Genomic DNA, 19,702 nt, shown 5'->3' with positions numbered 1-19,702 from the left:
ATCCTTATTTGGAATAGAATTATAGAAGTAGAATTTTAGACCTGGAATTGACTTTAGAGTTACTTTATTCTAACTTCTTAATTTTCTAGTTGAGGAAATCAAAACCCAGAGACTTTAAGCACCTTTTCTAAGGTTACCCAGCTATAACTAGAACCCACCTTTCTAACTCCTTATAGTTCTGCTATAATTTCTAACTCCTTATAATTTCTGCTACTATAGTCAAATAGTAATTAAATGGTAAGTTGGCAGAAGTTTTAAGTCTCTCTCGTGTGTGTGTAACTATATCTTTTCAGGCTCCAAAGTCAATAGTGGTCTGTAATTATTCTTCATATATATGTTTTTATCTTTGTAGTTACATGGAGAAATCACAGTGTTTAAATTATAAGTTAAAGTGATTTCTGAGTATCTGAGATATCTATGAATATATAAATAATAGTCTTTAATATATAGGTAACAAGGACCCATATATGATTAAGTCCTGCAAGCACTATAGGTGAATGAAATGCTAAAGATTCTCCTATGACTGGGCCCCATTATGAAATTTAAAGAAATCAGTACTTACCTAGAGCATAAGAAATGAACATGCCCAGTACTCATAGGCTGTCTATGCTGATACACTAAATCTTTTTTTTTTTTTTTTTTTTTGAGAGGAGTTTTGCTCTTGTTGCCCAGGCTGGAGTGCAATAGCACCATCTTGGTTCACTGCAACCTCCACCTCCTGGATTCAAGCAATTCTTCTGCCTCAGCCTCCAGAGTAGCTGGGATTACAGGTGTGTGCCACCACGCCTGGCTAATTTTTTGTATTTAGTAGAGAGGGGGTTTCACCATGTTGGTCAGGCTGGTCTTGAATTCCTGACCTCAGGTGATCACCCACCTCGGCCTCCCAAAGTGCTGGGATTACAGGCATTCGCCACCACGCCTGGCCCACTAATTCTGATAATGACTTGAATGGTTCCCGTAATGATTTAACATCTGTCTCCTGCTTCAACCTGGTCCCCAGATACTAAAACAAACTGAAATAATTTATGTAAGTAAAGTACTGAACTATTAAAGGTTATTAGAATGCAGTTACATTTTTATAATTCAAAATCTTCCACCAAGCATGTTTTCAGCTGTGGCTATTTTTGAAGTAGAATTGAGGAAGCAAGATAAATATCTGGAGGATAAAGATGATGCTAACCAATATGAGCTGCAGGAAAGAACAGTCAGAACATTCATGACTATAAGTTTTGTGGGGGTTTTATGTGTGTTTGTAGAACACTTATTGTTAGCTTAAAGCAAGCAAGACCCCATGCTTTGTTTACAAAGCTCAATTTATGAAGTTTTAATAAAGCCTGGATTTTTGCTTTACAATTTATAACATCAAGAAAGTCAGTATACACAGAAATTCAGATATGTATTCATGAACATAAATAGCTTTAATTAAGTGGAATGTGTTACTTATGTGACTAAACTTAAAAATTAAAACTAAATGGGCCCCTCATTAATGATTTTCAACATTGTTTAAAAATTTTCAACATTGGCCGGGCGCGGTGGCTCAAGCCTGTAATCCCAGCACTTTGGGAGGCCGAGACGGGCGGATCACGAGGTCAGGAGATCGAGACCATCCTGGCTAACACGGTGAAACCCCGTCTCTACTAAAAAATAAAAAAAAAATTAGCCGGGCGAGGTGGCGGGCGCCTGTAGTCCCAGCTACTCGGGAGGCTGAGGCAGGAGAATGGCGGGAACCCGGGAGGCGGAGCTTGCAGTGAGCTGAGATCCGGCCACTGCACTCCAGCCCGGGCGACAGAGAGAGACTCCGTCTCAAAAAAAAAAAAAAAAAAAAAAATTTCAACATTGTTTCAACATGTATATAATTTTTATATGCCTTAGACATAAAATAGGCAAAGATTTTATTTCTGTCTATGAATATAGAAAATTTATACTTTGATACCTAAAACAAACAAGAAAGCATCAAATTGGTATGTATGGAAAAAATTTCCTTCTGTTCTTGGGATGTGAATTGCTTGAAGATAAAAATGGAAAGCACTTCAAAATATCTGTTTATATACATAAAAAGAAAAGCATTATTCTTAGACTATATTTGAGAGTCCTAACAAGATTAATTTGACTTGGACACAGAGTGCCCCAAAATGATACTGCAAATATTAAGGAATTTCTAATCATATTGCAGTTCCACAGTGTTCTCAACACAATGACATTTATAAGCCTAGTACTCCAAACTGCCATGAGTATTGGCTCTCTTTTGATATTTGCTATGCTTATTACATTTGCCAAACTTTAAAACTTTCTGTATCAGGATCTTTCAAGCATTTTAAGAGAAATGATGAAAGAAAGCAACTTGCTATGTTATTATGATGTTAGTCACTCCTAGTGATTCTCTTAAAATGACAGGCATTAATGATAAGCTTTTATTTGAGGTGTATCAAACATTCTCTGATGTGACTGCTTTAAAATATATTTGCAATTCTGATTTTTCAGAAATCACTTCCAACTCAAAGTCAAAACCGTAAGAAGTTATTCATGCTAAGTGTTACAGCTTTCTGACATGTAGGAATAACTGATGTGGGTGAAGCATCTAGCTTGATGTTTTATATCTAGCTATTAGTCAGCTAATCCTCCTCCCTACTTCACTGAAAATATTTTCATTCTGTCTGACAAAAGGTAAAAAAAATTATATTAACTGTAACTAAAAATGTATTGCAGATGACACATTAATGAGACTAATGTTTCTTGCCTTATTCTCTAAACTTTTCATTTCTTATATTTGGTGAATCTACATCCAGATAGTTTAATAATTACACAGAAGTTATCCTTTTCTTTTGGAACTCTGATGGAACAAGATTACAATAAAGGTTTTCAGATCATTTTTGTTTTTTGGGTTTTTTTTTGAGACAGCCTCACTCCATCACCCAGACTGGAGTGCAGTGGTGTGATCGGGGCTCATTGCAACCTACACCTCCCAGATTCAAGCGATTCTCGTGCCTCAGCCTCCCACGTAGCTGGGGTTACAGGTGTGTGCCACTGTGCCTGGCTAATTTTTGTATTTTTAGTAGAGACAGGGTTTTGCCACATTGGCCAGGCTGGTCTCAAACTCCTGACCACAGGTGATCCACCCACCTCGGCCTCCCAAAGTGCTGGGATTACAGGCATGTGCCACCACACCCGGCCCAGATAATTTTTAATGTAAATTTAAAAACAACCCAGTAAATTCCATAACTATATACTAAAAGTTCACATAGGTAAAACATTTGGAATGCATCCAGTTAATCAGAGTAAGACATGACAGAAATGTAAAGATAAGCAATTTTTACAAAGAGACTAGGTCTGTGAAGAAACATTTTGACTCATCAAGAAAAATTCAGTTAATCTCCATAGCATGGAAGGAGACATGATAACATTGTTTATAAAGCATTTGAATTGTAAAGGGATCCCATCAATTTATTTCATAATTGTTAAAGGGTAGTAGCTTTTAAATTTTTTTCATCATAATTCAGTATATACTTACCTACATATATATATGTGAAACAATACTTTACCTCATGCACCTTATTCTATTTTCTTTGAAAAATGCTGGTCATGCCAGGTGCAGTGACTCGCGCCTGTAATCCCAGCACTTTGGGAGGCTGAGGCGGGCGGATCATGAGGTCAAGCAATCGAGACCATTCTGGCCAACATGGTGAAACCCCGTCTCTACTAAAAATACAAAAATTAGCTGGGCGTGGTGGCATCTGCCTGTAGTCCCAGCTACTCCGGAGGCTGAGGTAGGAGAATTGCTTGAACCCGGGAGGCAGAGGTTGCAGTGAGCTGAGATCGTGTCACTGTACTCCAGCCTGGTGACAGAGTAAGACTCCATCTCAAAAACAAAACAAAAAAAAATGTTAGTCATAGGCCGGGCACGGTGGCTCACGCCTGTAATCCCAGCACTTTGGGAGGCTGAGGCGGGCAGATCACCTTAGGTCAGGAGTTCAAGTCCAACCCGGCCAACATGGTGAAACCCCGTCTCTACTAAAAATACAAAAATTGGCTGGGCGTGGTGGCACGCGCCTGTAATCCCAGGTGCTCAGGAGGCTGAGGCAGGAGAATTGCTTGAACCCGGGAGGCAGAGGTTGTAGTGAGCCAAGATCGTGCCATTGCACTCCAGCCTGGGGCACAAGAGCGAGACTTCATCTCAAAAAAAAAAAAAAAAAATGCTGGTCACAATTCATACATTTATTTAATTACCCACTAATGGATCATAAACTGCAATTTGAAAAATACTGATGAATAGCTGGGTGCAATGGCTCACACCTGTAAGTACTTTGGGAGGCTGAGGTGGGAAGATCGCTTGAGAGCAGGAATTCAAGACTAGACTGGGCAACATAGTGAGACTATGTCTCTAAAAACCAAAAAAGGGGGCATGGGTCATGGTGGCTTGCACCTGTAGTCGTAGCTCCACAGGAGGCTGAGGTGGGAGGATTGCTTGAGCCCAGGAGTTTGAGGCTGCAATGAGCTGTGATTGCACCACTACACTCCAGTCTGGGCAACACAGCAAGACTCTTGTCTCAAAAAAGAAAAAGAAATATTAATGAATAATCAAATAATTTTCTCATTTTTTTCCTCGAAGACATAGAATGTAAGCATTGCCATTTTATGTATTCCTGAACCACTCACTTATTTGGACTCATCTAGACCTCCTTATCAAAAATTGCATCGGCTCAAAAATCTTGTACACAAGCATCCTGCTCTCAAACTACAACATTCTGCCCTAGATTTTGTGCCCAAGTACTCCCACTTACAATTCTTTAATTACATTTAGACTACATTGATTTACAACTCAAGTCTGTTCTTTAAGATTTTAGTATCTTAAAAACATATTCAATTCTGCCTGATGCAGTGGCTCTCTGTAATCCCAGTTACTCAGGAGGTTGAGGTAGGAGGATCTCTTTAGCCCAGGAGTTCAAGGCTGCACTGAGCTATGATTGTGCCACTGCACTCCAGCCTGGAAAACAGAGCAATATTCTGTCTCTAAAAATAAGTTAAAAAAAAATTTTTTTTAAAGATACCAAATCTCTAGCCAAAGATGATTGAATAAAATAAAAAGTGAATAAAAAAAAGATAACAAATCTGGCAGGGGGCAGAAATTGCAGTGAGCCGAGATCGTGCCACTATGCTCCAGCCTGGGTGATACAGTGAGACCCTGTCTCAAAAATCAAAAATGAAAATTCCAAATCTCCATTTCTCTCCTTCACTTTATAGTGCTACCTTGCAAAACCCCAAATCCTTCTTGTCAGAGACATTTCTCTAAAACTGAAATAAAAAACAAAACAACAAAAAAGAAAACACACAAATAAAAACCAAAAACGAACCTCGAATAAACCGCCAATCTTGCAAGTCTTGATGAACTGGATGGTTCTTTCTACCTATGCATGTGCCAACATAGATGAAAAAGTCATGCCATCAGAAAAACTGGTTTTATTTAAAAATTATCTCAAACTTCCCACAGTCTCTTAGCACTGTGTGACAGTCCTACTACTTTCTGATATGACTATTTCATATCTACATTGACTTCATCCCTCCTCCTCCCTTTCTACCCTCATGACCTAGTTTGTGATTTAATACAGTGGCTCTCAAAATTTGGTTCCCAGACCAGCAGCATGAGTTCATGTTTAACTTGTTAAATATGAAAATTCACAGGCCTCACATCAGGCTTACTGAGTGAGAAACTCTGTGGATGGGGCCCAGCAATCTGTGTTCTAAGAAGCCCTGCAGGTGATTCTGATACATGAGAAAGTTTTGAAAATGGATCTTGCCTCATACTTCATTGAGAAGTCCTTCTTTAGAATGTAAGCTCTAAGAGGGCGTTTTTTTTTTTTTTCTTTTTGGTTCATATATATATCCTGAGCACTAGAACAGTGCCTGGTAGGCCTCAATAAATATTTGTTGTTTCAAATCATTAAATGGGAATACCCGTCATTTCCTGCTAACATCTAAAAATGTACCTGCGTCTGTATTGATTTTCTTCTTTTTCCAACTAAGGAAATGTGCCTCATCCTACAGTCAAATTCCACACCATCCTAAAACAACAAAGACTTTCCCTTTCTCCCATCCCCTATCAGTTACTGCCCCCTATCTCTGTTTCCCCTCTGTGCCAAACCTCCCTGCCCCCAACTCCGTAACCCATTCTAGCCTGATTTTCACTTTTACTATTCAATGGTTCTTGACAAAGTCAGTAATTTTTTTATTGTCTTTACTGAGATATAATTCACATAATATAAAAGTTACCCATTTAAAGTTTACAACTAACTGATCACAACCGGTCATAGTTTTCTTTGTTCCTTCTCTACTCCCACTGCTTCACATGACTCGCCTTTTTAAAAAAGTGTACAATTCAAGGATTTTAATATAATCACAGTTGTTCATCCATCACCCTAAGTTCCAGAAAATTTTCATCACCCCAGAAAGAAACCCCCTACCTATTAGCAGTCACTCCTCATTCCTACCACCCCTCCAGCCCTAAGCTACCACTACTCTCTGCTTCTATAGATTTCCTATTCTGGGCTTTTCATATAATTCATGTTATAGAATTACAAATTCTATAATAAGTGGTCTTTGTGAGTGGCTTCTATTGCTATCCATAGTGTTTTCAAGGTTCATCCACATTGTAGAAGGTATAAGTGCTTCATTCCTTTTTATGGCTAATATTCCATTGTATGAATATATTGCATTTTATTTATCCATCAATTGATTGACACTTGGTTGTTTTTACTATTTGGCGATTATAAACAATGCTGCTATGCACATTAATGTATGAGTTTTTTGTGGATATATGTTTTTATTTCTCATGCATATATACCTAGAAGTGGAATTGCTGGGCCGGCCATATGGTAACTTTATGTTTAAAATGTTAAGGAACTGCCAAAGCAGCTGTACCACTCTTTTTTGTTTTTTTTTGAGACGGAGTCTCGCTCTGTCGCCCAGGCTGGAGTGCAGTGGTGCAATCTCGGCTCACTGCAAGCTCCACCTCCCGGGTTTACGCCATTCTCCTGCCTCAGCCTCCCAAGTAGCTGGGACTACAGGCACCCGCCACCTCGCCCAGCTAGTTTTTTGTATTTTTTAGTAGAGACGGGGTTTCACCATGTTAGCCAGGATGGTCTCGATCTCCTGACCTCATGATCCGCCCACCTCGGCCTCCCAAAGTGCTGGGATTACAGGCTTGAGCCACCGCCCCCGGCCTGCAACTGTACCACTTTACATCTCCACTAGCAATGTACCAGAGTTCCATGTATCCATATAGTTGCCAACACCTGTTATTACTAATTGTCTTTTTTGTTATAGCTATTTTATTATAGCTATCCTAGTGGATGTGAAATGGTTTCTCATTGTGGTTTTGATTAGCATTTCCCTAATGACTAATGATGTTAAAAGGGGAAGAAAAAACCTGTTTTTCTATACAATCACACACTTCTTTTTTTTTTTTTTCAAGACTGAGTCTCACTCTCATACAGTCTGGAGTGCAGTGGCATGATCTCTGCTTACTGCAACCTCCACCTCCCGGGTTCAAGCGATTCTACTGCCTCAGCCTCCCAAGTAGCTGGGATTATAGGCATGCCACCACACCCAGTTAATTTATGTATTTTTAGTAGAGACGGGGTTTCACCATGTTGGCCAGGCTGGTCTCGAACTCCTGACCTCAGGTGATCTTGTGATCCCAAAGTGTTGGGATTACAGACGTGAGCCACTTTGCCCAGCCTCACACACTTCTGACAGTTAATGTGTGTGGGGTTTTCCCACCAACCAATTCTCTGTTCCTTCCTGGACATCAATTAGGTGTCTTACAATTTAACTCAATTCTGACACTAATTGCCTGGAGTTACAACAGACCCCACAGGATACGGGCTCAGTCCTGCAAGATGCCCCACCTCAGATGCCAGTTAAAAGTCTGGACCTCCTCAACTTCTGACCAACTGGTTATAAATCAAGGGTTCATACAACCTTCTCCCAAGTTAAATAATTTGCTATAATGTCTTTAAAATTCAGGGAAACATTCACTTATGTTTACTGGTTTGTGAAAAGATATTATAAAGGATACAAATGAACGGCCAGATAAAGAGAGATACACAGTGTGAGGTCCTGAAGGGTAAGGATCCCAAACATAAGAGGTTCTGTTGGAGGTGGCACATAGTTACGTTCACCAAACCAGAAGCTCCCAAAATCCCATCTTTTAGGGATTTGCATGGAGGCTTCATCATGTAGGCATGTTCAAATAATTAAGTCAATCTCCCATCTCTCTCCCTTCCCTAGAAAATGGGAATAGGGTTGAATATTGCAGGCCTCTTGTTATGGGTTGGTCTTTCTGATGACCAGTTCCCATCCTGAAGCTATCCAGTAGCCCACCAAGAACTGCTTCGTAAGACCAAAAGGCATTCATAGACTATACAGGAAATTCCAAGCTCTGACATAGAAGCTGTATGTCAGAAACCAGGTGCAAAGACTAAATATTAGAAGATGCTTCCAGTACCCCTATCATTCAGGAAATCAAAAGGGTTTTAGGGGCTCTGTGTCAGGAATCAAGGCAGAGGACAAATATATATTTCCAATTATTGTCACAGATATTGCACATCTTTTCATGTGCCTATTGGCGGCCATTTGTATATCTTCTTTGGAAAAAAGCCTATTCAGTCCCTTTGGGTTGTCTTTTTATTATTGAAATATAAGGATTCATTACATATTCAGGATACTAGTCTCATTAGATATATGATTTGCAATTTTTTTTTGTTTTGAGATAGGGTCTCACTATCTCTTGGGCTGTAATATAACGATGATTATGGCTCACTGCAGCCTCAGACTCCTGGGCTTAAGCGATCTTCCTGCCTCAGCGTCCCAAGTAGCTGGGACTACAGGTGTGCCCACCATACCCAGCTATTTTTTTGTTGTTTGTTTTTGAGACAGGATCTTGTTAAGTTGCTCAGGCTGGTCTCAAACTCCTGGCCCCAACCTTACTGTCGCAAAGTGCCAAAATTACAAACATAAGCCACTATGCCTGGCAGATTTGCAAATATTTTCTACCAGTCTGTGGGTTGTCTTTTCACTTTACTGATTTGTGATACAAAAGTTTTAAATTTTGATGTAGTCCAATTTAACATTTTCTTCTTTTCTGCTTGTGCTTTCGGTGTCAGATCTAAGAAAACCATTGCCTAATCCAAGGTCATGAAGATTTACTCCAATGTTTTCTTTTAGGAGTTTTATGTAGTTTTAGCTTTACATTTAGGTCTGTGATGCATTTGGCGTTAATTTTTGTTTATAGTGTAAGGAAGGGATCCAACTTGATTATTTTGCATGTGGATATCCAATTTTTCCAGCACCATTTGACCATTTCTTGAAAAGATAGTTATTTTTCTGTTTTTGTGTTTTGTTTTGTTTTTTGTTTTTTCTTTTTAGATGGAGTCTTGCTCTGGTGCCCAGGCTTGAGTGTGGAGTGCAGTGGCATGATCTCAGCTCACCACAACCTCCGCCTCCTGGGTTCAAGCAATTCTTCTGCCTCAGCCTCCCGAGTAGCTGGGATTACAGGTGTGTGCCACCGTGCCAGCTAATTTTTGTATTTTTAGTAGAGACAGTGTTTCACCATGTTGGTCAGGCTGGTCTTGAACTCCTGATCTCGTGATCTGCCCGCTTCAGTCTCCCAAAGTGCTGGGATTACAGACGTGAGCCACGCGCCTGGCCTTTTTTTTTTTTTTTTTTTTTTTGAGACAGTCTCACTCTGTCACTCAGGCTGGAGTACAGTGGCGTGATCTCAGCTCTCTGCAACCTCTGCCTCTTGGGTTCATGCAATTCTCACGCCTCAGCCACCCAAGTAGCTGGGATTATAGGCGTGCATCACCACACCCAGCTAATTTTTGTATTTTTGGTACAGACAGGGTTTCGCCATGTTGGCCAGGCTGATCTTGAAGTCCTGGTCTCAGGTGATCCACCCACCTTGGCCTCCCAAGGGGCTGGGATTACAGGTATGAGCCACTGCACCTGGCCTTTTTTTTTTTTTTTTTCACTTATTTGACCTCTCAGCAATTGACAGAGTTCACTACTCTCTCCTTCAAATACTCTCTACTATCTTGGTTCTCCTTTTACAGATTTTGCCATTTCTCTTTAGTTTTTATACGTCCCTTATCTTCTACTAAGCTTCTAAATATTGGGTTTTCAGTTATTGTCACTGTATTGTGAGTTACCACAAAACTGAGTGGCATAAAACAATTATTTATCATGTTCACAGTGTCTTTCAGTCAGAAATTAAAACTGGGTAAAGCAAGGTCACCTTATCTCTGTTCCAACTGGGGCCTCAGTTGGAAGACTCAGGCTGAGGGACTGGAATCATCTGAAGGCTTGTGAACTTACATGTCAAGCAATTGATAATGGCTACTGCCGGGGGACCTCAGGCCACATCCACATGAACCTGTTCATGTGGTTTCTCACGTGAGCTAGTTTGGGATTCCTCGTGGCTTGATGGCTTGGCTGAGTATCAAGAGCAAGTATCCAGAGGGAGACAGAGGAAGAAAGAAGAAGCCATGGCCTTTTATGAACAAACTTTAAAAGTCATACAGTATCACTGTTGCTACATTGTTTTCATCTGAGTAGTCACCACACCTCACGCATGTTTAGGTTAGGAAGGGAAACAGACTCTATTTTTTTATGGGGAATGGCAAAGTTCTAAAATAGCATGTGGGACCAGGAATGTTGTTGTGGCCTTTTAAAAAATAATCTGCCACAGTCTTTTCTGGCCACACAATTCACATCCTTCCCATGTGCTAAATACACTCACCCACATCCCCTAAGATTTCCCAAAGTCTAATCCCATGATGGCATTAGGCTCAGGCTTGAGATCCAAGATCTCATTGAGGCCAAGACCGTGGCAGATAAGATTTCTTAGGTAAGGTTTCTTCCCTTAAAAAAAAAAAAACAAAAACCTCCCATAAAAGTTTAATTTTTATGTTTATCAAAATTTATACTATATTAGATCATTTGTGTACCAATAATTATACTGATAATGCAATGAAAAAGAAAATGTTTAACACTGGAGCCTTATGGTCACAGGAAGTTTTTAAAAATTTAACTTCAATTTTCATAGATATTTTTACTGCAGAGATATATTATATACTGCTTTGGCTGAGTCCCATAAGTTTTAGTATGTTGTGTTTCTGTTTTCATTTGTTTCAAGGAATTAGTCAATTTCCTTCTTAATTTCTTCCTTCACCCATTGGTTGTTTAGGAGCATGTTTTTTGATTTCCATGTATTTGTGTAATTTTGAATGTTTCACTTGTTGGTTTCCAGTTTTATTCCATTGTGGTCAGATAAGATACTTGATATGACTTCAATTAAAAAAAATGTATTTAGCCTTGTTCTGTGTCCTAACATATAGTCAATCCTGGAGAATGTTCCATGTGCTAATAAAGAGAATGCATATTCTGCAGCTGTTGCGTGAAATGTTCTGTAAATGTCTATTAGGGCTATGCTATGGTTTATCTGATGTTTCTTTGTTGATTTTCTGCCTAGATGATTTCTCCAATGCTGAGTTGGGGTTGAAGTCCCCAGCAGTTATTGTATTGGCATCTGTCTCTTCCTTTAGATCTAATAGTATTTTCTTTATGAATATGGGTGTGCTGGTCTTAGGTGCATGTATATTTACAATTGTTACAGCTTTTGATTTGATCCCTTTATTACTATATAATGTCCTTCTTTGTCTCTTTTTATAGCTTTTGACTTAAAGTCTGTTTTAGCTGATGTAAATATAGCTATTCCTGCTTGCTTTTGGTTTCCATTTGCGTGGAATATCTCTTTCCATCCCTTCACTTTCAGTCTGTGTATGTCCTTACAGATGAGGTGAGTTTCTTTTTTTTTTTTTTTTTGAGACGGAGTCTCGCTCTGTCACCCAGGCTGGAGTGCAGTGGCCGGATCTCAGCTCACTGCAAGCTCCTCCTCTCAGGTTCACGCCATTCTCCTGCCTCAGCCTCCCGAGTAGCTGGGACTACAGGCACCCGCCACTTCGCCCGGCTAGTTTTTTTTTTTTTTTGTATTTTTTAGTAGAGACGGGGTTTCACCGTATTAGCCAGGATGGTCTCGATCTCCTGACCTCGTGATCCGCCCGTCTCGGCCTCCCAAAGTGCTGGGATTACAGGCTTGAGCCACCGCGCCCGGCCGAGGTGAGTTTCTTGTAGACAGCATATAATTGGGTCTTGTTTTTGTTTTTGTTTTGCTTTTGTTTGTTTTGTTGTTGTTTAAATTCATTCAGCCAGTTTCTTTTAATTGGGAATTTTATCCATTTTACATTCAAGATTATTATTAATAGATGACGACTTATTCCAGACATTTATTGATTGTTTTCTGATTATTTTGTGTAACCTTTGTTCCTTCCCCTCTTATTATTTATTTTTGTAGTTGGGTAGTTTTCTGTAGTGATAAGATTATTTATTCCTTTCTCTTTCTCCTTTGTCTGTTGGCTCTCCTGGTGAATTTTATAATTTCGCATATTTTCTTTTTTTTTTTTTTTTTTTTTTTTTTTTTTTTNTTTGTAGGCTCTGGGGATACAGCAGTGAATCAAAGAGACAAACATTCCTGCCTTCATGGAACGTCTCTATGTTTGAAATGTGTATAATTCCTTGTGTTTTTTTTTTTTTTTTTTTTTTTTGAGACGGAGTCTCGCTCTGTCGCCCAGACTGGAGTGCAGTGGCCGGATCTCAGCTCACTGCAAGCTCCGCCTCCCAGGTTTACGCCATTCTCCTGCCTCAGCCTCCCCAGTAGCTGGGACTACAGGCACCAGCCACCTCGCCCGGCTAGTTTTTTGTATTTTTTAGTAGAGACGGGGTTTCACCGTGTTAGCCAGGATGGTCTCAATCTCCTGACCTCGTGATCCGCCCATCTCGGCCTCCCAAAGTGCTAGGATTACAGGCTTGAGCCACCGTGCCCGGCCAATTTCGCATATTTTCATGAGGGCAGTTATCATCTTTTTACTTCCAGGTGTAAGACTCCCTTGAATGTTTCTCCTGGACTGGACTAGTGGTGATGAATTCTCTTATTTTTTGCTTGTCCGGGAAAGATTTTATTTCTCCTTCATTTTTGAAGAATAGCTTTCCTGGGTATAATATTCTTGGCTAGCTGGGTTTTTTTTTTCCTTCTATATTTTGACTATATCATCCCTTTCTCTCCTGGCCTGTGAGATTTCTGCTGAGAAATCTGCTGCTAGTCTAATGGAAATTCCCTTATATGTGACTTGATGCTTTTCTTTTGAAAAGGAATTCTCTTTTAGAATTATTTCTTTGTCTTTGCCTTTTGATGATTTGACAGCTGGGTGTGGTGGCTCATGCCTGTATTCCCAGCACTTTGGGAGGCCAAGGCAGGTGGATCACCTAAAGTTAAGAGTTTGAGACCAGCCTGACCAACATGGTGAAACCCTGTCTCTACTAAAAATACAAAAATTAGCTGGGCATGATGGTGGGTGCGTGTAATCCAAGCTACTCTGGAGGCTGAGGCAGGAGAATTGCTTGAACCCGGGAGACAGAGGTTGCAGTGAGCTGAAAATTACACCATTGCACTCTAGCCTGGGCTACAAGAATGAAACTCCATCTCAAAAAAAAAAATTATTTTTTGACTATAATGTGCCTTAGAGAAGACTTGTTTGGGTTGAATTTATTTCCAGCTTCCTGAATCTGAATATCCATGTCTCTCCCAAGACCTAGGAAGTTTTCAGCTATTATGTCATTAAATATATTTTCTACACCATCTCTCTTTTCTTCTCCTTCTGCAATGCCCATAACGCAATTATTTGTTTGCTTAATGGTGTTCCATAAATCCTATATGCTTTTTGCATTCTTTTTTCTTTTCTTTCTTTTTTTTTTCTGCCTGAATTTTTTCAAAAGATTTGTCTTCAAGTTCAAAAATTTTTTCTTCTGTTTGGTCTAGTCTGCTGTTGAAGCTCTTTATTGTATTTTTTATTTCATTCATTGAATTCTTCAGCTCTAAGATTCCTAGTTGGTTGTTTTTTTATGATATCTCTTTGTTGAATTTCTCTGATTTTTGTTAACTGTTCTATATGTATTATCTTGTATCTCACTGCGTTTCCTTAAGATGATTATTTTGAGCCACATGTGATGGCTCATGCCTATAGTCCTGGCTCCTTGGGAGGCTGCAGCAGGAGGATTACCTGAGTCCAAGAGTTCTGGCCTGTAGTGTACTATGCTAATCTGGTATCTACACTAAGTTTGGCGTCAATATGGTGACCTTCTGGAAGCAGAGAACCATCAGGTTGCTTAGGGAGGGATGAACCAGCTCAGGTCAGAAATAGAGCCGGTCAGCCAGGTGTGGTGGCTCACACCTATAATTTCAGCAATTTGGGAGGCTGAGATGGGTGAATTGCTGGAACTTGGGAGTTCGAGACCAGCCTGGGCAACATGGTGAAACCTCATCTCTATAAAAAATATGAAAATTAAGCTGGTGGCTCATGCCTGTAGTTCCAGCTACTTGGGGGGCTGAGGTGGGAGGATTGCTTAAGCCCAGGAGGTGGATGTTGCAGGGAGCCGAGATTGTACCACTGCACTCCAGCCTGGGCAACAGAGTGAGACTCTCTTAAAAAAAAAAAAAAAAAGAAAAGAAAGAAAGATAAATGGAGCAGATCAAAACACCTGTGCCAATTAATAGTAGGATCATGCCTGTGAATAGCCACTGCACTCCAGCCTGTGTAACATTGTGAGACCTTCATCTCAAATTTTTAAGAAAAGATTATTATTTTGAATTCTTTTTCTGGCATTTTACATATTCCTTATGATTGGAGTTTGTTCCTGGAAAATTATTGTGTGCATTTGGAGGAGTCATGTTTCCTCAGTTTTTCACATTTGATGTGTCCCTATGTTGATTTCTACACATCTGGTGGAACAGTCACCTCTTCCAATGTTATGGAGTAGCTTTCATAGGGAAAGATTTAGTCATGTGGATGGGTCTTGGGGTGTCATTTGGATGGCTGCAGTGGCTATGGTTCAGGTGGACATGGTGGTATAATTTCTTTTGCTGTAATCTGCACTAGCGATGTTTGTGAGTGTCCCAATGGCCTAGGCTGTTAGAGTTTATGGCAGCAGTCATGTAGCTTTACTGGGGTTGGGACCATTGGACTATTTCTTAGGTCAGGGACATGTGTATGCACATCATGGGTTGACCAGCTTGGGGTCTAGCTTGCTGAGGCTGTGGCCATGGACTGTTACTCTGGCTGGGGGCACATGTGCATGGCTGCCCAGCTTGGAGGTATGACAACCTGGGGTGGGACCTCCAGGCTGTTCCTCTTCTGGGTGCAGGCACACAGTTTCTTGGCCAGCATGGGGTCATATCCACTGGAAGAAGACCTGCCAGCCTGTTTCTCAGGCCCTGGGCATGGGCAGGCCTAGGGTCATGTCCTCCAGGAATGGGCCTGTAAGGCTGTTTATCAGGTTATGGGAATGCGAATGTTACTGCTTGGGGGTGTGCCTGCTGGTCGTGGCTCACAGAGCTGCTTCTCAGGCCCAGGACACAGGCACATGGCTGCTTGGATGGCCTAGGGGGATATCTGCCAAGGGTAGCCTGTGGGGCTGGAGTACTAGTTTTTTGTTTTCTTTTTGTATGTTTGTTTGTTCGTTTGTTTTGAGACAGAGTCTCGCACTGTCGCCTGGGCTGGAGTGCAGTGGCATGATCTCAGCTCACTGCAACCTCCACCTCCCAGGTTCAAATGATTCTTCTGCCTCAGCCTCCCTAGTAGCTGAGATTACAGGTTCCTGCCACCACACCCAGCTAATTTTTTTTTTAAATTTTTAGTAGAGACAGGGTTTCACCCTGTTGACCAGGCTGGTCTCAAATTCCTGACTTTGTGACCCGCCCACCTCAGCCTCCCAGAGTGCTGGGATTACAGGTGTGAGCCACCACCCCTGGCCTGGAGTGCTAGTTTCTTAATGACAGCTCCTTAACTATTGTTCCACTTGACTGAAAACCTGTGAACTAAAGAGGCAATTTATCTACTCCCTTTCCCACTATAACCCAATATACAATGGTGTGGCATAGGATAATCTTCTCGTTCCCAGAGGGGGAAGCCAGGAGGCACATAGAGATCACTGATCTAGAGCAATTCTCTTTTTATGTTTTCTTCCTATATGATTGTCTTAGTCTGCTTTGAATTGCTATAAAGGAATACCTGAAGCTGGGTAAATTATAATGAAAAGAGGTTTATTTGGCTCACAGTTCTGCGGCTGCACAAGAAGCACGGCACCAGCATCTGCTTCTGGTGAGGGCTTAAGAAGCTTCCGCTCATTGCAGACAGCAAAAGGGAGCCCTCATGTGGAGATCACACGTTGGGAAATGAGAGAGAGAGGGTAGGAGGTGCCCAGCTCTTTTTAATGTAATAATCAGATCTCACAGGAACTAATGGCACAAAAATTAACTCATTACCACAAGGACTACACCAAGCCATTCATGAGGGATCTGCTTCCATGACCCAAACCAGGCCCCACCTTGAACATTGGGGATCAGATTTTAACATGAAATTTGAAATACCGAAACTGTATCAGTGGTCTTTTCTATTGCTGTAGCTTTAAATATCATTCATACATTTGCAAGTTCCAAATTTCCTAACATCTCAAATGCCAGACTAGAATATCCAGTTAACCATTTGACACCTTGACTAGGACATCTCAGATATTTCCATAGTTTTTTTTTTTTTCTGGAGTGCAATGGCACGATCTCGGCTCACTGCAACCTCCACATCTCGGGTTCCAGTGATTCTCCTGCCTCAGCCTCCTGAGTAGTTGGGACTACTGAGGAGGATGGATCACCTGAGGTCAGGAGTTCGAGATCAGCCTGGCCAACATAGTAAAACCCCATCTCTACTAAAAATACAAAAATTAGCCAGGCATGGTGATGCACACCTGTAGTCCCAACTACTTGGGAGGCTAAGGCATGAGAAAATAGCTTGAACCTGGGAAGCAGAGATTGCAGTGAGCCAAGATTGCACCACTGCACTCCAGTTTGGGCAACAGAGCAAGACTCTGTCTCAAAAAAAAAAAAAAAGGTTCTGTATAAATTGTATTCCCTCTGCCTGGAGTATTCTCTCCTAACTTCCCACTCCCACGTAACTGAGTCTTTTTCATCCTTTAAGGTGTTGCTTTCCTGACCATTCCATCTAAGTACATACCCCTCTTTATTATTCTCTGTCATTGTATCCTGTTTGTTTCCTCTATAAAACTTATCCTGGGCTGGGTGCAGTGGCTCATGCCAGTAATCCCAGCACTTTGGGAGGCCAAGGTGGACAGATCACCTGAGGTTGGGAGTTCAAGACCAGCCTGACCAACATGGAGAAACCCTGTCTCTACTAAAAATACAAAAATTAGCTGGGCGTGGTGACACATGCCTGTAGTCCCAGCTACTCGGGAGGCTGAAGCAGGAGAATTGCTTGAACCCAGGAGGCGGAGGTTGCAGTGAGCCGAGATCACACCATAGCCCTGGGCGACAGAGCAAAACTCCGTCTGGTGACAGAGCAAAACTCCATCTAAAAAACAAACAACAAACAAAAAAAAACAAAAAAAAGCGTATCCCACTTTTAAGTTATATCCTATTAGTTTGTCATCTGCCTGTAGCTCCTATAGGTAAGGAGCCATGTCTGTGTTATGTATCAATATATACCCAGTGCCCAAAGTGCCTACTCAATAAATATTTATTGAATATTGTTTAAAGGTATAATTTTGTTTTGAGACAATGTTCTAATTAATATGTAATTATTAGTAATGTTAAATGTATTACCTCCTAATTCTTTTGCTGAAAATAGCCTTTTTTTCTTTCAGTAATTGCCCTTCCTTTTTGGCTGCTGCTTTAGCCAGAGCCACATCGGATGAAGTCCTTCAGAGTGATCTTTCTGCACATTATATCCCAAAGGAAACGGATGGCACAGAAGGGACTGTGGGTGAGTACCTTTCTACATTATTTGTTTAAAAATATTAGAATCTTCTATGTGTAGTGGTCCACAGAAAATATCTGCAAAATACTAAATCTAATTACATTTACCTGCTGGTTGTTTATATAGTGGTAGCAGGAGAAAAAAAAATGCAACTTTTTTCAAATAAATCAATAAAAGGAGGGGAGAAGAGAAAAATACAAGTGTATTTTGAAAAAGGTAGAGTAGTATTTAGAAGGTAACTGGAGCAACAGGAGATTGTCATAAGTAATACCTACATGAATGGAAATATTAAAGTGAAGAATGCGAAGATATAACAAAAAAGATGAGTAGGTGAGGGAGAATTTGAGCAAAACCTGAGAAATGTTTAGCTTACCTTTAAAAATCCAAGTGCAGTGGCTCATGCCTGTAATCCCAGCGTGAGAGGCCGAGGCGAGCAGATCCCCTGAGGTCAGGAGTTTGAGACCAGCCTGGCCAACGTGGTGAAACCCCATCTCTACTAAAAAGAATACAAAAATTAGCCAGTGTGGTGGTGCACACATGTGGTCCCAGCTATTTGAGAGGCTGAGGCAAGTGAATTGGTTGAACCTAGGAGGCAGAGGTTGCAGTGAGCTGAGATCGTGTCGCTGCACTCTAGCCTGGGAGAAAGAGAAAAAAAAAACAAAACACCTTCACTTTGTATCAAGTTAAAAGATACAAAAATCCAAGAAATCAGTTGTAACACAACTTCTCACTAATTATATTAAATTTTATATCTACCAATAAACAGAACTCTTTATGATAGATATGCAAATGTGATTTAATTGCATAGATCATTGTACCTTTTTTTCCAGATAAATTATGAGGCTCTATTTCTTTTTTCTTTTTTTTTTTTTTTTTTGAGATGGAGTCTCGCTCTGTCGCCCAGGCTGGAGTGCAGTGGCCGGATCTCAGCTCACTGCAAGCTCCGCCTCCCGGGTTCACGCCATTCTCCTGCCTCAGCCTCCCGAGTAGCTGGGACTACAGGCGCCCGCCACCTCGCCAGGCTAGTTTTTTGTATTTTTTAGTAGAGATGGGGTTTCACCGTGTTAGCCAGGATGGTCTCGATCTCCTGACCTCGTGATCCACCCGTCTCGGCCTCCCAAAGTGCTGGGATTACAGGCTTGAGCCACCGCGCCCGGCTGAGGCTCTATTTCTTAACGAAGTCATGTTTATTAATGTCTTAGGCTTATACATATTTGACAGGATCAAAGAAAATATTTTTATAAAAATTAGAGAATTACTCAAAATTGTTAAGAAAGTTTAATATTTCAGATTTGTTCTATTTAAAGCATTTGCCTTTAAACATGGTATATATGGAGCAAAGCATATATTAATGAATCTGAGTAGCTGGATTCCAGAGAATGTGAGGCAGATATAAAAGTAAACATGTCTGTTCTTCCTTTATCTCTGTAGATTGTGACAGAATATTGGCAAGGAAGGAATCACTCTTCTTGTTTTTACTGACAGTAACTGATTCACCTAGAACCAAATTGTTCCAGAGTCAAGTTGGATAGAATTTTTGCTATAAAGCATTGGTCTTTCCTCTGCTACTGATGCATAGAATAAAAGCCTTATGATGAAAAGATAGATTAAATTCTGCTTCACTCCAGCCAGGGTAACAGCTGATTCAGCTCCAGCTCAGAACAATGACATTAATGACTGATGAGTAATTTACAGCTGTGAGGGGGTGGACTGCTACTTCGGACAATTTTCACTTTTTCGCATCCCTTTTTTTACTTTATTTTTCCATTTCA

General features: G+C 40.7%; 1 protein-coding gene across 1 annotated transcript in view; it reads left to right on the top strand.

Moving 5' to 3' along the window:
* Positions 1–19,702, top strand: part of PPM1E (protein phosphatase, Mg2+/Mn2+ dependent 1E) — a 227,425-nt gene that overhangs the window by 181,281 nt on the left and 26,442 nt on the right. The window contains exon 2 of the mRNA XM_025362817.1: positions 17,818–17,936. Coding sequence (XP_025218602.1) covers positions 17,818–17,936 — 119 coding nt within the window. The remainder of the gene's footprint in view (positions 1–17,817; positions 17,937–19,702) is intronic.

This window comes from Theropithecus gelada, chromosome 16 (assembly GCF_003255815.1).
Source record: "Theropithecus gelada isolate Dixy chromosome 16, Tgel_1.0, whole genome shotgun sequence".
Taxonomy (NCBI): Eukaryota; Metazoa; Chordata; class Mammalia; order Primates; family Cercopithecidae; genus Theropithecus; species Theropithecus gelada.
Note: the sequence above shows the minus strand (reverse complement) of the source record. Positions and strands in the feature narration are given on the sequence as shown.